This window comes from Neopsephotus bourkii, unplaced genomic scaffold (assembly GCF_033783945.1).
Source record: "Neopsephotus bourkii isolate Nb327-2 ecotype Australia unplaced genomic scaffold, CSIRO-AGI_Nbou_v1 NB_196, whole genome shotgun sequence".
Classification (NCBI taxonomy): Eukaryota; Metazoa; Chordata; class Aves; order Psittaciformes; family Psittacidae; genus Neopsephotus; species Neopsephotus bourkii.
The window spans coordinates 12,130,362-12,147,539 of NW_026900709.1; the positions used below are offsets into that span (position 1 = coordinate 12,130,362).

At 39.5% G+C, this 17,178-nt stretch overlaps 1 protein-coding gene across 6 annotated transcripts in view; it reads right to left on the minus strand.

Moving 5' to 3' along the window:
* The window catches only part of RAPGEF4 (Rap guanine nucleotide exchange factor 4), a 148,990-nt gene that overhangs the window by 38,907 nt on the left and 92,905 nt on the right, over positions 1 to 17,178 (minus strand). For all 6 annotated transcript variants that reach the window (XM_061342456.1, XM_061342435.1, XM_061342446.1 and 3 more), the window contains 7 exons: positions 16,305 to 16,426; positions 14,708 to 14,891; positions 6,902 to 6,986; positions 3,838 to 3,898; positions 3,027 to 3,103; positions 1,758 to 1,904; positions 386 to 501 (listed from right to left, as the gene is read on the minus strand). In XM_061342456.1, the coding sequence (XP_061198440.1) occupies positions 386 to 501; positions 1,758 to 1,904; positions 3,027 to 3,103; positions 3,838 to 3,898; positions 6,902 to 6,986; positions 14,708 to 14,891; positions 16,305 to 16,426 (792 nt within the window). The remainder of the gene's footprint in view (positions 1 to 385; positions 502 to 1,757; positions 1,905 to 3,026; positions 3,104 to 3,837; positions 3,899 to 6,901; positions 6,987 to 14,707; positions 14,892 to 16,304; positions 16,427 to 17,178) is intronic.

A 17,178-nucleotide genomic window follows, 5' to 3' on the forward strand; every position in this document is an offset into this window, starting at 1 on the left:
GAATCCAGAGTCAAAATCCAAAATGAAAATCTCTGTTCTTAACAATAAAACAATATATTTTCCTTGCGTCCTTTACACAGCAGCTCAGCTTAATAGGGTTTCAGCATTCTCCATGTGCAGTCTATTTAGAAGCTATTACATGAGATAAGTATTTACAGTGAGATCTTTAGGGAATTATTGTGTAAAGACATAGAACTGGTGTGCTGCTGGAAATGGATATATTATCCAGTATGGGGCATGTGATCAGCTGATGATTAGAAAGAACTAAAATTCACATGCACTGCATTCTTCCATAGAAAGGGGGAATATGCTATTGTTTTGATAATAATACCATATGAAAAGGTTAATCATTGTCTGACATTTGCACTATTGAATGAAAACATACTTGTGCTGAGGCTGTGAATTTCCTTGATTAGAAACTCTGTTTCCTGCTGGGATCTTCTCCAACACCAAGACATCTTGGTCGTGTTCTTTGAGTCTTACTGTATTTGCTTCCACATCCTGCAATACAAGTTACTTTTAATAAAGCAATTACACCCAATTTGGCTGATTAGTTACTCTGAAAAAGTGCATGTCTTTCAAATACAAAAGACTCTGGGGTTGGTTCTTTTGCCCTGTGTTTTATCTATTCTGATTTCTCACAGGCAGAACCAAGAGGGAAGCAGTGGCACTGGGGGAAGAGGCAAAGAATTGTGGGAGCAAGAATCACGTGAAAAATCTCTGTCTATGGCAAAGGAAAAAAGGTTTCCCAGAAAACAGAGTGCCCACCCCAAAATTTCCATATGCAATGTAATCTCTGCTCCTACTTATATGTAAACATTGTGATCTGTAATCTGACTTTTCTTTTTTAAAAGAAAGAAAGTGTTACTTAAAAATGGTAAGTCTTAGCTCAGTTTAAACTGTCAGTGAACTTCATTTTCTACTACCAGATCACAGAAGAAAAAAAAAGGAATTAAATATAATGTCCATTCAAATAACACGCATGAAAATAATTAAGACCACGGACTTCGATCTTCTTTCAATTATCAATCAAAAATAAATCAGCTAAATCAGGAGTCTCCATGGCCAATCCAACCTTATTGTCAGTGGGATACTTGTTCCTTTTGTACAGTAAATACAACCTTACGTCATCTAGCACAGCACTCTGTCTGGACTGGTTCTATGGCTGCAATCCTGGGCATGTATACATTCAAATACAGGATGATCCTGTTCTTGACTTCCTATATACCATGAATAATTAATCACAAACCAGCCTGTATTTACGGACTTTGGAACACATTTGCCCTAACATGGATAACTGTAAATTAGAACTCTCTGATAAAGACAGCTGTGTATTTACCTGTAGCTTATTTAATTTGCCACTTGATTCTGCCTTGAATCTGTTAAGGTACCAGACACTGACTTATCTGGGAGAACAGGTGATCCTGTTTAACTCAGTATTTGGATGGAAGATTGCCCAGAAATCCTGGACAGAATAAGGAAAAACTGAGCACTTGGCAAATTCTAGACCACAGAAATGTGAGAGACAAAATAGACTATTTTGTCCCATTTTCACAGCTGAGCTAGGAACAGAAAAAGAGGAAAGACGATTTATATATTCTTTACTTGATCTTCTAAAGTGCTGTATCCCTGTTCTGTAATTCGGGACAGTTGAAACATGCTTATCAGTATCAATATATCCACAGAAATATGACAGACTCCAGAAAAAACTGCAATTTCTGATACCACACTGTTGGAGTGGCCCTTCTCACTCTTACCCTAAGGATCCGGTTGAAGTCCTCCTTGTCTACTCTCAGGAAGTGGCAGTTGTCTTCACGCAGAACAATGGATGCTGCTCTGGGAGCATCATTCACAAGTGCTAACTTGCCAAAATCATCTCCTTCGTGTAGAGTACATACCACACCCTGCACAGAGCAAAACATTTATATGCAGAAACCCATCATTACTCTAGATTCTATCGAAAGTCCTTGTACAAACACTGGACTTCACAATCAAATACCAAAACAAATCTATTTGGCAGGAAATCAACAGCCAAAATAATGACTAGGAAATAATACTTGATAGCTGGTTATTACTATTACTAAAGAAATGCAAGAATAGAAAAGAATCAGCTTGTTCTCTGAAATTACATCCAGCTTGAAGGACTCTTCCAGCCTTTCTGAAGACAGAAAGTTGTTGAGTTGTTTGGGTTTTATTTATAGAGGCCTTAAAAAATAAGATCAAGTTTGCAGAAATAATATATAACAACTCATCCTCAGCTGCTGTAAATCAGCAATGCTCCGTTTACTACAGTTTATAGTAACAGAAGATCTGGCTCACCCAGTGATGTAAAAACACTACCTAAATATGGGTTACTTAGGAATAGACTTAGCACCAGGGCCTCTATGCTAACTTTTGGTGAAATGCTTGGTATTCAGAATGGAGGATTCCCAGTCACCGAATGAAAATTTATCAATAGAGAAGTAGGGATTTTTAAGGACATGAGGGATTCCTGTGCACCAAATTCCTACTTTTTACCTTGGAAAATCTCTCATAAATGGGAAATATAACACAGATGCTTTTCAGTCTACAACTTGATTAAAATGAAGAGCTGGCATAAATGTGGGAGGGATTCATCCAACCTGAGAACCACTAGTCACAAAGCAGTACTTTTGTCAGACACCCCTGATGTCTGAGAGAAGTTGGTCATACACATGCAAGAATATGGTGGTACAGGGACAGGGCAAAAACCCCCGCAAGAAGGAAGTCTAGCAATTCACCAAATTCCAACCAATTCCTTTGTCCTAAAGATATTAATGTAGCTCTCCTGAACTATATTCAGGAAGTGTGTAATATATCCCGAAATTATACAGCAATCAACTGGAAGTTTAATCAGCGAAACCACTGGATCATTTCTTAATAAAATTACATTCAATTTGTTTCCTCAGACAAAGCAATTCTGCTCTAGATTAGACTGTGCTCCTTCGAAGTTTACTCTTACAATTTTAATAATAAGAATCATATAAAAAGGCTTCTGAAAAAAATACCTTGCCATAAATGACTACGTTTACTGATCCCTTTAGGATAATGTACCAAGAAGTACCTTCTTCTCCCTGATTAAATACTACAAGAGAGAGAAAAGATTTTATGGTGAGAATATACTTACTTAAAATATAAATGGATCAGATTCTGTACTCAATAAAACTCAAGGTAACTCTACTGCAGTCGTATTAATGTCTACCTTGACAAAGGACTTACTATGGTTCTAAAAGCAATTGCCTTCTGATTTTAGAAAAAAAACCCCAAGCTCATATAGTAGTTATTTTATTACATTGATGTGAAAGTTGCATTTACAAGACAATTGCAACGTCTACTTTATCAATACATGCCAGGTCATCAATTACTAACCAGATTTGGATCCCACCAGTAGCACAAAATTCTAACCCAATTCTCTAGTGGCTGTGAATTTGACATTCATTTGCTAAAACTTCTCAGTATAAATAGGTCTGAGTAATCTAACATTTTAAATCATTTATTTTGTGCAGCAAGTCTTTTCCTTAATAAAAATATAATACTAAAATACATTTTCAGTAGAGACTGGTACAACCCAAAATTCCAGATAAGAACACACCTAAATTGTGGGTGACACATACATCCAAACAAGGATATAGAATTAATTTTTGTACTATCCCTGCAACTGGTAACAGACTAAACCAACACCTATTACAGGTTTTAAACAGAGTGCCAGTCAGGTTTGAAGAGAGCATCCAAGTTTTGCTCTTGCCACTTAAACATTAAGAATTTAAATGTTCATGCCCCAGATAAGAAAGAAGATCTGACAGGACCACATGTACTTACAGACTGTTCCTGCTTTGGGATGTGACTCAAAAATGAGGACACCTGCTAATTCTCGTTTTACCTTAAAATAAGGAGAGAAAAAAAAAAAAAAGGTTTCATATGTATCTTATTCCTCCTGGTGAGAGAAAGTCACATCATATACCCCAGCTGCTATTTTCCTTCCCTCTGCATCATTCAGAACTCACTCATGCTCACAGAGCCAGAGAGTTGTCTGCTTCACTTGATGTTCTTTTTCCTACGATTTACTTCACAGACCATGAGCATCTACATTTCCTGGCTCATGGCCTAGACAAGGGCTTCAAGATACAGGTCTCTACATCTTTTATACACACACATGTGAAACCATCATTAACAACTAACATTAACATGATGGAACCTTTCAAATGCTAATAGCTAATCTATTACAGAAGATGGGTCTTCTGGTCTTCCTGAAAGAAAGAACTTCTTTCAGGAAGAAACTTCTTCCTGTTCTACTCCTGTTCTTCCCTGAGAAATCAGCACCCTTTCCCTTAATAAGATGAATTGGGCCACTTCCACTGTGTTGAGCTGTGAGGCACTGCCATCTGGACCTGCTAAGGCCCCTCTCCACCTAACAGCTTCCCAGGCAAAAAGTTGACCTCACTGCCTCTTCCAAGACTGGAGAATGTGACAATGCCCTTGGTGTCCTCTGCTCCTCATTGTGTTTGTATCGCTCTGCTGCGATTAGCTCTTACTCTTACTTACCTCTAGTGAGACACTGTTTACCACCAATTTTTCTCACTGTAAATGCTATTAGTGTTGCTTTCACAAAATAAAAGCTGCGCTGGGAACTTCATATTATCCTGAGTTTTCCTGTGTGCTGTATGTCTCCCTTCGTACAACCACAAATCTCCATGGACTTGAAGGCCAATGTCCAAGCAGTGGGATTCTTGTTTTCAGAAAATGTCAGCTGGTGACAATCCATGTTTCAGAAGTAGTACCATGTAACTTAACTGTCCCAAATACAGGTCGAAAGCTGGCTCCAGCATATATTTAGTAGTAGCATTTTCATGCCATTTCCCCAACTGTTTAAATTGGAAAAAAATTTAGGCTATACAGAAAAACTTGGGGAGGAACTCTCAAACCCCGAACACAATCTAAATGAGAGTCTGGTGGCTGCATTTGCTTAGGTGGACGAGTTTAGCCTGTGATGTCCTGAAGGCACCCACCAAACCTTTGCACAGGCACCAATTATATACATAACATACCAGCCACCTCTCCCAGAACTCTTTCCTGACAGCCACTGCAAAGCATTCCCTGTCTGCAGTCCAAAGAAGAGGGGTAAGCGGAGGTGTTTGTAGTACGCTCAGCAGTGAACACACCCGCAAGCCTGTGATTTCTGTTATAATTAGTTCACCAAACTCATTTATAACCTGTGCCTGAAAGGAATGATGCTTTGATAAGGACAGGAAATAGAACTTCATCAGCACTGTTCTGCGTATTGTAGAGCGTTCCTATCCATGTACATCCTCAAATATCTTCTCACTTGTTTCAGTCATTTGCCTCTGCAGTGAATGAATCCTCTTGAAGAAGCAAAGAATTTGATCTGTTTTTAACACTGCACTATGTAACCATTTTGCATTCATACATTAACTTTACAGGCTTCTCTAGCAGGGATTAGTTCATCAACATGAGCCTTGAGTTTTATTCATTTTGCTTCCTGCTCGTGGTGTACCCGGAAAACTTATTACGTTAGGAATTATTCCTTGCTTAAAATTGATGAACATTTAATTTGCCTTCAAGTCAATTGACCATTAATATACTGGCTCATAGGAGCGATGCTTCCTGCTGCTCCTCTGAAGTTTTCCTCTAAACTAGTCATGGTTTCCATCCTCTGCTTTAGTGCATGCTGCACCGTAATAGGCTGGCATTTCTAAACTCCTACTAAAAACATAGAATCAACTGCACTTTTTCAAAATGCCAAGCGTTTTCCGCAGTTTGCATCACTTACCATACTTGTTCTGTATGCTACTTGCTGTGGATTCTGATCTTCAGTCTGAATTTGTTCTGAGTTGGAAATATTTTGTGGTTTGTGTTCTGTTTGTAGTGTCAAGAATGTTCTCCGCTCCCTCCTGCTATCTGTCTAACTTGGGTAGTTTCTTTTGTTTGCTTTGAAAAGGGTCATTTTTGGATCTTACAGAAGTCTTCCTTTAAACACTTTTTTTCCCACATCCCAGAGGTGCTTAAGGAGTTTGGCTGGATGCTCCCTCCTTAGTTCAGGTACCAACTCTGGATGAATATTCTTATAAAGATTTGCTCAGGTGTTACATGTTTGCGTGGGATGCCATCTTTCTGAAACACAGCTTCATAATTAGCTGCATCTGTCCAAGTTAGATGAGAATTATTGAAAATATCAAGAGCTTTCAAAGAAGCTGTTGTCAAACAGAAATTTACTCTCTGACTGGCTTCCTCCTGAAAGCGTCCATACCTTGCTGCTACCAAGTAAAGTGCTATTTAGCTTGTTTCTGTTGCCTGCACAGCATGTCAATGATGTTGAGACTTTATGAACAGTTGCATTCTCTCCTCCAGGTATTTTTTCCATTTCTTTTATTCTTGGTTCTCTGCACTGTTCTTGCCCACTCAGAGAGAAGGTATCTGGTGAGGCTTCTTTCACTCAATGACCAAACTCCAATCAGCCAGCACTGCACAGTGCACCTTTCTGTATCCTATAATTCCTCCCATCGAAGTTGTTCTTAGAGTTCAGAAATTAGACATCTTTCTGCAAAATTCAGTAGTGCTACAGTTCCAGGTGTCAGGTCAGCTTAAATGAATCTCATTTTGAACTCATATATGGATGCAGATGGAGGCACCTGTGCCGAGTGAGTGGGGCGCGGGCTGAGCATAAACACATGAAGAGAATTACATCTGATATCTGAAAGACAACCTATATCTGCATAGCGCTTGGACAGTCCTCACAGGTGGGAATAACTACTTTGCATGAAAGTATAAACTGAAAGGTTTATAGGTACAACAATTCTAATAAAGCACCAGAAATCAAAATTCAATCTTCCTGTTGGTGAGAAGGTACATTTTAAAAAATGCTTACTGTGGTAGAAAGATGAGATAAGGCCTTAATGTGAAGAAGTTCTTCATATATAAATTCTAAGTCATCTACAGTTCTCTGGCCAGGCCTATAGAGAGAAGACAAAAAGAACAGCAAAATGCAATAAATTCCTAAAATGAATGCTTGAGAGAGGTACAAACAACACAAAATGCTGTCAAACTGTCTATTGAAGGGTACCTCCTTACTAAACAGGGACTGAAGGATGGTCCTGGCTGGAGGACTGAAACACACAAAGGATGGAAGTGCTATGAAACCACCTGAATGACACTGAGCAGCAGCCACGGCAACCACCTTAGAGAGATCCTGATTAGACAGCTTTCCTGATGAAATCAAGTGTTCCATATGTTAAATGGTCAGATAAATCAGAAACAGTACATAAAACTCTGTTGCTTTCAATAGGGCTCCCGAGTGTGGCACCTGCACTATTTGTCACATCTGGCATTAATGAGTTGTAGAAGTCAGTCTGTCCTAGTGGTTTGTAAGGGACTATGTAAATGTTTGCTGAACAAATTGGAAATGGCAGCAGTACGTCTTGGAGGACAGTAAACGCCTGCTATAGAGTTAATGCTGAGTGCTGTTTAGCCACAAAGGTGAGAACCACTCAGTTTCAATCTCTCTCACTGAAATATACAAGAAGCTGTCATTAATAAAAAGCATTCATTGATGAAGGGATAATCGTCCTGTAGCATCGCATGGGAAGAGGATGCCACCATGACTGAAATAACTGCATTTCTGTATTCTACACACTGGAAAATTTTCTGATTGCTAAAAAAGGACACAAGTACTCTGAGGACTCCAATGTATCAGAGATGCTTTTAGGATCTAACAAACAATACCAATGAAAAGGAATTGTAGGAGCTTGTAATGCCTAATCTTTTTCCCTTGCACAAGATTCACTTCAGTACAATTTTCTTTTCTAGAAGGATGAATTCTCCTATGATATAATTTCAGACATTGCACTTGAATTACATACACACAGAAAAAAAAACACCTTTAAAGAACTACCTCATGTTACTTTTATAGGGCTAAATCCTTACAAACAATGTTTTCATAAAGTCACAGAATGGTTTGGGTTGGAAGGGATCTCAAAGATCATCTGGTTCCAACTCCCCCGCCATGGGCAGGGACAACTTCCATTATGCTAGGTTGCTTAAAGCCCCATCCAACCTGGCCTTGAAAGTTGCCAGCGATGGGGCAGCTACAGCTTCTCTGGGAAACCTGTGCCAGCTCCTCACTAGCCTCACAGGGGAGAATTTTTTCCTTAGATCTAATCTAAATCTACCCTCTTCCAGTTCTGCACAAGTCCAGCTAGATGACATGAATTGCTCTTCCCTCATGCACCAAGGCAGTGGCCCCATCACAGAAGGCCCCCATATTAGTCAGGCATGATTTGCCTTTAGTGAAGCCATCCTGTCACCCATTATTTTCCATGTGCCTTAGCACAGTTTCCAGAATGATCTTCCCCATGATACTGCCAGGCACAGAGGTAAGACTGACTGGCCTGCAGTTTCCTGGGCTTTCCTTTTTAAAAATGAGGGTTACGTTTCCCTTTTACCAGCCCGTGGGATTTTAGGTTTGTGAAAAGCAGAATGTAAGTAAGTAATTCAAGTTCAAGAACAGAAGAAAAGAGCAAACTAGTCACAAGAAGGGAGAGAGGTTAAATTTAAGATGTGAGGAAATGGCATAAAGGAAGTCAGTCGAGGGGCTGGAGTTTCAAAGGAGAAAGTTTACATGCTCACATTAAGAACAGGATAGTGTGTGGTTCCAAACCCCACTATTTCCAATGTGTAGAGTCAAAAGAGTCGAGTCTTTGGACAGTCCTAAAAGAAATATCCCAATGAACCTTTCTGACACAAGTTTTCCTCCTAAAATATCAATATTACAGGAGAGTCTAACATCTAGAGGATCGGGAAAGTAATATAAAGAAATACAGCGCTCTACAGGCTTTCTGCCTAATCATGTCTTGATTGAAGAGTCTGTCTAAATCACGTGTGAGGTAGAAAGAATACCCAGGAATCATCTGACTCCAGAGTTATACTGAACCTTTTTACAAAAGAATTTTGTTGGAGATTTCTTTTGGATGAAAAATGTACTGAAGAAGTCATAGAAAACAGTAAGGACAACTGACATTTTCTTTGCTAAGCAAGATATGTTCTCCCTCTGTTCGTCACTTACCAATCACGTGCAGTTGTTATTACCCAGTTTAAAGACCAATTTAGGCATTGGATTACTCTTTTCTCATACAGAATGAAATAAACTGCTAATGGAGAAACTGGTTTGGTACTGCTATGCCCTCTAGTGACTCAAAATGCTCTTTACTATTTCTAAATCTGGCTTGAAATGATAAGGCTGCCACTCCTCGTGATTTATGTGGGGCAGTAGCAGCTTAATTACATACAGAAAAAAAAAGCTAAGCCAGTGCTAGCTACCTTTCACTGAAGATTAAAGAAAGACAAGATAAGGATTAAAAAAACTACTCCCCATAGGAAATAACAACTTTAATTTTATTACATGCTTGCAAAACCAGCATGTCTTAGAAACGTAAAACATAGTGTAACAAATTAACAAATTTCTATATTAAATTAAAACATAAAAGGGTGATGTTTTACTGCATCAGATCTCTATCATGACAAAAGGGTATACTCTTCTTTCAATATGTCCATTTGCCTCCTGTGTTAGCACATTGGGAGAACTGACAATCTATAGTGGATGTACCCAGTCTTTACTTTTGCTCCTGCAGATGTCACATGGAGAGATATTAGGCATCACTGCTTCTGTAAAACGTGTGTGGTGCCCCACTGATGTTGATTCGTAGGATCCTGCTGTGTAAAGACCTAGTTTCTGCAGGGGACACATTCTAATAGCAATAGCCGGTTACAGACAGGGTAATAAATGGAATAGGTTGAGAACAAGGCTACACATTAATGGACAGGAGAACTCAGGTGATATTAAGTGATCAATAAAAACTGTTCAGTGTTTGGAGAATTTATCAAGGTCAGAGACACTGAGCTTCTCTGTGACTAGGATGTTGACAATGTACTAGGATGTTGACATAGTACTTTGCCATCGATAAATCATGTATGTACAAGCAATAGCATTGATTAATTTTATTAATCAATATCATTGATTAATTTTATTACGCAGCTAACCAGAAAATTCCAGATAGTAAGAACAAGGGAAAATATCAGAGACCCCATAACACCGTGATTATGCATCAAATAAGCATTCATTTCCAGAGTGCAAATTTTGTTTTCAAACACCATAAAGAATATATAATAGACATTAATAATTTTACCCACTCCCTGTGTCTGAGTGTGAATGTACACTTCCTCTAGCATGGAAGCTAGCTATGTGCTTTGTACTTACACCAGTGCTCCTTGATTAACTCCAGGAATACCATTTACCACATATAGTACCCATAAATGTTAGTGAACTCATATATGGAAAGATGAGCTATGTTTCCTGTCCTACGAGTAACATTTGGTTTATTAAATTCCCTTGGCAGGAAACTCCACCAAAGACTATGGAACTTAGAACAGTCTTTATGAATAAATCCAGTGTGGTTCTTACTAACAGCTGCACGGAACATCTAAATAAAAAAATTTAAAAGCAAGAGAATAAATATATCTTGCTTAATTTTTAGAAGACCTTCAACAAGTGATAGAATGCTAGCAATAATTAAATTGCTATTTTATTACATACATATTTTGAGCTGTTTACCATGTTTAGAGATGTTTTCACTTCCTCTCCCTAGCATCCTGTCAAGCTTACTTCTGCAAATGACAGTAAAATCTGATTACTGATCACATGTCAAATCACTCTTTCTACTGAGAAAAAATATCTGCTGAGTGAAGTCACCAAGAATATATAACACAGATTTATTATTTCAGTCATACTGCTAACTTACTGTAACCTAGACTATAGAAAAAGAATATAATTCATAACATCATCTGAGTTAAATACTGTTGTCTGAGGAATATCATTCTCCCTTTAATCACTCTTGTTATTATTGTATTTAGCTTTGTATTATAGCATCCTATTTAATTAGGATTTACCATCAAGTTAGCTGTATCTGAACACCATTAAAATCAAATAAAAATAACTAGAAAAATGTCTTCAGGATGAATTTTCATACTGAAGGGCTGCAAAACTTGTATGGAAGAGCTTTGTTAGTTCTACAACACTTTTTCCAGGGACTTGCTCAAGGTCTGCACCTGTGCTCCAGCCATTATAAGGAGCAGAGAGCTATGTTTGCTACTTCATAAAAAGCTATTTTTACATTCAGTGTATGTGTTTCCAAAGAAAAAAAAAAGACACCCAATAGCAACAAGAGCCTGCCAAAAATTTCCCTGAGCTCTATTCTGTTTTTTAAACTATAGAACATTCTTTCACAGTTTGACAGTTAAAATGCTGCAGTTAATGTAATAAACAGAGAATTTTTTAAGTCGGCTGTCAAAACAAGTGACACTTTTTGCTAGAGATTTTCAGATTTTGAACAATAGAAAGTACCTTTCAAAGCAACAGCTTCATTATACAATCAAATTCACAAAGTAATCTTCTCATCAAAGAATATTGTCTTATTTCTTTCAGGGTAATTATCTGAGTTCTGCAACCTCTCTGGAAATGGCAACTATTATAAAATGCAGCTGTGTTGGTTTGAAAATTGTGGGTCCTGCTCAGGTCAGGCAAAGGCCTGACAATTCCATGAACTTCTAGCAGCTTTAACAGTGTTGAGTCAAAACTAGCAGGACTCTGAGGATTCATGGAGATTTTAACAGTTTTGATACAGCTTAGCCTAGGGCGAATTTTCAACTAACAAAATTCATAACATAATATGTGACTTTGGACAGTGGGATTCAGCTTGCCCTCAGCAAGTTTGCCGATGACACTGTGTGGTTCGGTTGATACGCTGGAGGGAAGGAATGCCATTCAGAGGGACCTTGACATGCTTGTGAGGTGGGCTGATACCAGCCTTATGAAGTTTAACCGTGCCAAGTGCAAGGTCCTACACCTGGGTCGGAGCAATCCCAGGCACAGCTACAGGCTGGGCAGAGAAGAGATTCAGAGCAGCCCTGCGGAGAAGGACTTGGGGGTGCTGGTCGGTGAGAAAATGAACATGAGCCGGCTTCAGTGTGCGCTCGCAGCCCAGAAAGCCAACCGTATCCTGGGCTGCATCAAAAGGAGTGTGACCAGCAGGTCGAAGGAGGTGATCCTGCCCCTTTACTCTGCTCTTGTGAGACCTCACTTGGAGTATTGTGTGCAGTTCTGGTGTCCTCAACATAAAAAGGACATGGAACTGCTGGAAGAAGTCCAGAGGAGGGCCACGACAATGATCAGGGGACTCCCTGCTCCCATCACAGGGAGCACCTCCCACATGAAGATAGGCTGAGAAAGTTGGGGCTGTTCAGCCTGGAGAAGAGGGGGCTGCGTGCACACCCCATAGCAGCCTTCCAGTATCTGAAGGGGGCCTATAGGGATGCTGGGGAGGGACTATTCGTTAGGGACTGTAGTGATAGGACAAGGGATAACGGGTTAAAACTTGAACAGGAGAAGCTTAGATTGGATATGAGGAAGAAACTCTTTACTGTAAGGGTGGTGAGGCACTGGAATGGGTTGCCCAGGGAGGTTGTGAATGCTCCATCCCTGGTGGTGCTCAAGGCCAGGTAGGACAGAGCCTTGGGTGAGATGGTTTACTGGAAGGTGTCCCTGCCCGTGGCAGGGAGGTTGGAACTTGATGATCTTAAGGTTCTTTCCAACCCTAACTATTCTATGATTCTACAACACATATAAACTGAATACTAGAACAGTAGTTAATATAGTGCCTGGCAGTACAAGCTTGCTTCCATGAGCAAAGGGCAGCAAAAATAAGCAGTTTCAGGGACAGGGATAGGGAAAGATGTCAGACGGCTGTCAGTCTTGAGAAAACCTCCTTGCCCTCACTATATTGCATGAAAAATCTCCTATGAATATTCTTTCAGACAATGCTGTGCAAGTGACAACAAGAGGGGAGAGCAGTACTTTCCACAGCACCATTCTGGCCTTTCAGCTCTCTGCAAGCAGTGTGGCTGATTTAAGATTGATCCTGCCAGGGTAAACTTAACACAAGCTGCTCTGAAAGTCATGACGGAAAGCAAGTGTAGCAGGCAGCCAAAACCCATGATAACCTAAGGAGGCAATTCTCCAAGAGACAACCTGCTCAGTCAGCCTGAAACAAAGGAGGTAGTGCAGAGGTAAAGGGTTACAGCATACATAGCACTGCTCACAGTTTCCTAATGACCGGTGTCAGCCTACTCAGGAAGGCACTGGTCATTAGGGCCCAAGTGCCCTCTTTCACTCCTCAGTGGAGAATGCACAAGACATCTCCATGAAGAGAAAAAACCACAATTCCCTGACACCATAAGTGTTTATGGAAGCACCATGCTCCCAGTCTGGTTTGTCTATGTATTTTATGTGACACACTGCTCCTTTGGTTGTATTTGACTAGACCTCTAATAAACAGAGGAAACAGGATTTATACTTTTAAAACTATTGTTGCATAGCAGTGTAACTTATTTTTAAAAGCACAAGTATCTGATGGCAATTTTTGACATTCAAAGCTTTTAGCATTGTCACTGTATAGTGAGGTTTTGGAGAAGTGCCATCTAAATGAGCTTATGATCTAAACAGACAACACAGGAACAAGAATGGAACACAGAAAGGATAAAAGTGGAAACACAAAAGGGCAAGAAATTGTGTTAAGTGGATTCAAAATATTTTTAGTATAAAAAATGTTCTCACACTTTAGGCAGGGCTCAATCCTATCCCACGGCAAAGACAAACTTTACCACTGGCCTCAAAGAAGCAGGATCCAGCTTTTTGTACTTATCTTTCTTGAACTGACCCTTAAAAGTAAGTCTTCAGTGAAGATGAGCTTAAGTAATTAATCATTCTTGGTGTGCTTGATCAGCAGTAAAGTATGTCTTCAGTGACATCTAAATGCTACTTGCATAATGAAGATGTTGCCTTCAACAACCAAACCAAAGGGACAAACAGAGTTTATACCGATTGCTTTGAAGTCACTATAAAGTTCCCTGTAAAAAAAGGCCTTTAGCACAGTTTTCAGTATGACCAGAATGTACTGCAGAAAGAATGGTTAGCCAGCCTATGAGAGGACATGATCTGATACCTATGAAAAGGTTAGGGTGGCATCCTATGTGGCCTATGTGCAGAAAGCATTTTTTTTTCTTTTAATGTATTTATTTATAGCAGTAAGAATGAATAAATAAATCCACAAAGCCACACTGCCAGCAAACTACATCAGGCCAAGTCCAGCCTATCTTAATTCAATGAAGTTCTACCAAGGATGAATCTAATTAATGGCTGCCACTGACAACTGTAATTGAAAGGTACCTACTACACTGCCATCCTACCACTCACAGTAACTGAAAAGAGCATAGTTAATTGAATGGCATGTCTACACAAGCAGTGCTAATAGAGCAGGTGTCTTCTATTACCTGCAACTTACTTCTGGGGAGACTCAGAAATAACATAAAAGCTCATAGTGCAGCATTTTCTTCAAGGTGAGTATAATGGTATTGGTGGCCTTTCATGATTATTCTCAATACACAGTTCAACTTATAAGCATTAATAAGGACTGGAAAGTACTTAATACGGACTTAAAAACTTCAGAGGTGAACAAACTGCCACTGAAGTGAAATAACTGGCCAAAGGATGCCTGCTAATAAATGTAGATTTCTCTTGTTTCACAAGGAAAGCCCATGTATGATATTAATTCCTCAATCTCCTTACGGTTTTCTGAGAATCATCCTCATATGAGCATCTGGCCCAATCTGAGACAGAAGCAGCATAGTGTCCTGTAGCTCCTCATCACACTCCTTTTTCTCTTCCTCAGTTGGCAAAGGCGCATCTTCATGCTCATCATCCAAAAATCGGTAAAATAAATATTTGTCCTGGAAGTGGTGCTCCTGATCCACTGAAACAACATAATATATCAAACACTAAGCTCTCCTCATGAAAACTGACCTTGTAGAAATTTATGTAGCATCGTATATGTCACAGATCTTTGAGTTAAGAAGGGAAAGAAAACTACAGAAAAACTGCAAGAGTATGAAACACCTACACTTCTCACATACGTCCAAATTATGTAGCTTGAAGGGTACATTTTTAAATTGTGTACTACAAATACTCTCCAAAAGGTTTCTATATATCTGTATCATGGGTGTGGATACATAACTCTGTGTGTGCATGTGTGTGGGTTTTTCCTTATTGAATCTGCTTTTGTGCTTATTGTTTCAAACCATTTCATCTAAGCAAACAATTTATACTGGGGGACAGTTACATCATGAATTTCTAAGAGGTGTTCTTTAGCAGGAACACCTCCCCCTGCATGTTTCAGACAGGGTTAAAAGGTAACAAAAGCAACTAAACTCCTGATGTACCAGAAATATACATCATCAAGATACAATCCCAGGGGCAAGTTCACTGACCTGTATTTTGGTGGAAGAACTTGCTGGGAAGACTACCAAGAGAAGAAATCTAAAAAAAGGCTATAATATACTGATGGACAAACCCTTGGTCTTCCAAGCACATCAGAGTGATGTGTTGGATACTGTGATGCAGCTTGCCCCTGGATGTTCAAGGGAGTATTTGGCAGGAATTAAAGCTACAGCCTTTACGGTAAGGAAAGTGGGGAAACAGTCTGTCTTCTCAGTGTGGAAATTTCTCCCTGGGATATGGGAAGCACAACAAAGGATAAATGGAAGTAACAGAGCTGCTCTTCTGAATCTAATAAAACTGTACATACAAAGCTTCAAGTATGAATATTACTTTAGAAAGCTACCCTTTTGAGGGCTATAATATCCTGTTACTAAATAAATCCTGCCAAATGGAAACTGAAAGTCAATGTAAAATACAGTTAGAAAACTAGAAATCCCAGGTCTCTGCAGTGGAGTATTTGAAGTGTTGAAATTGGGAACCATTCCAAAAAAAATGAAAATCATTCCAAAATCATGGATCTAAGCAAGTACAAATGCTCACATTCACTTCCAAATGTTGCAAATCTTCAATGAAGATCAGTTTTGTGTATGGTAATACATCTCTTGGGTTTGGCCTCAGTGATATCCAGCTTTTGCAATATAAGCACAAGCCAATATAATTAGAGTATAATTAGAATTGTCATTATAAATTGTTCATTTACATGTCATTATTCTCATAAGTTAAAAAGGTGTATTGGTAGCAAGACTTGTGTAATACTGTCTCTGCACTTGCGCTTAAGAATGAAAAGTTCTTTTGGGGTCATGATTCCTTTCTTTTTCATGAAAGAGATCTACAGAGGCACTGATACCACACATTGCCCATGTTTTAGTGAAGATGCTGATTTTCTTACCATGGTTCAGAACACCTTCTTCCAGCAATACTTGCCACATGCCAACAGCCTGGGTTCGTAAATGGACACAAGGACTTTGCTGCATCATCCAGTCAACTAGTTCTGTCCCCACACAGCATTGCCTGAAGGACAAATAGAAATGAAAAGAGAGCTAGCAAGAGAGATCACACACAGTGTCTGCCAAGAACAGCAATACCTTAAACTTCATATAACCGTAGTCAAATCTCCCTACAGAAAACACAATGTCACCGTCTCCGTCTATGCATCCGTGCTTGAAATACCAGTGAAGGTGTACAGTCTTGAGAGGACCACCTCAGCATGACAAGTGTTTTTGGAAATGTGAAGTTCAGAGGATCACAGTGAGCCTGTCCCACCTGGTACAAAACCTGTAGCACCACTGCACCAACTTCCACTCCAGATTTCAAACAAAACTTCTGTACACCGTGAGATAGCAAAAGCCTTACGCTTTCCAGAATTCTGCATGAAAACAATAATCTAACCCTGTAAAAGCTTAGCCAATGAGAACAGCCTCTAGAGGCAGACTGAGCCTTATGAGGGTGTTCCTCTCTTTGTAACCAAACTCTAGCCACACTGTATCTGGGAGCACTGGTTTGCAGGTCTACAGTGTTTCAGAGGCTTTCTCGTTAGGTGTTTTGTCACCTCACAGCTCAACTGACCCAGAGGCAGACAACAGTAGGCCTTAAGCTCTGGAGAATGCCCAAAGAGAAGGAAAAAAACAAGAAGCCACATGGTCACTAGGTAAAATTCTTTATCATAGCATGCCCTAGGCCAGGAGAACAGAAGCAAATAAGCGATGTGATCAAAAACTTACAAATCTATAACTGAACACATGCAGAACAGAGGGGAAGCTGGT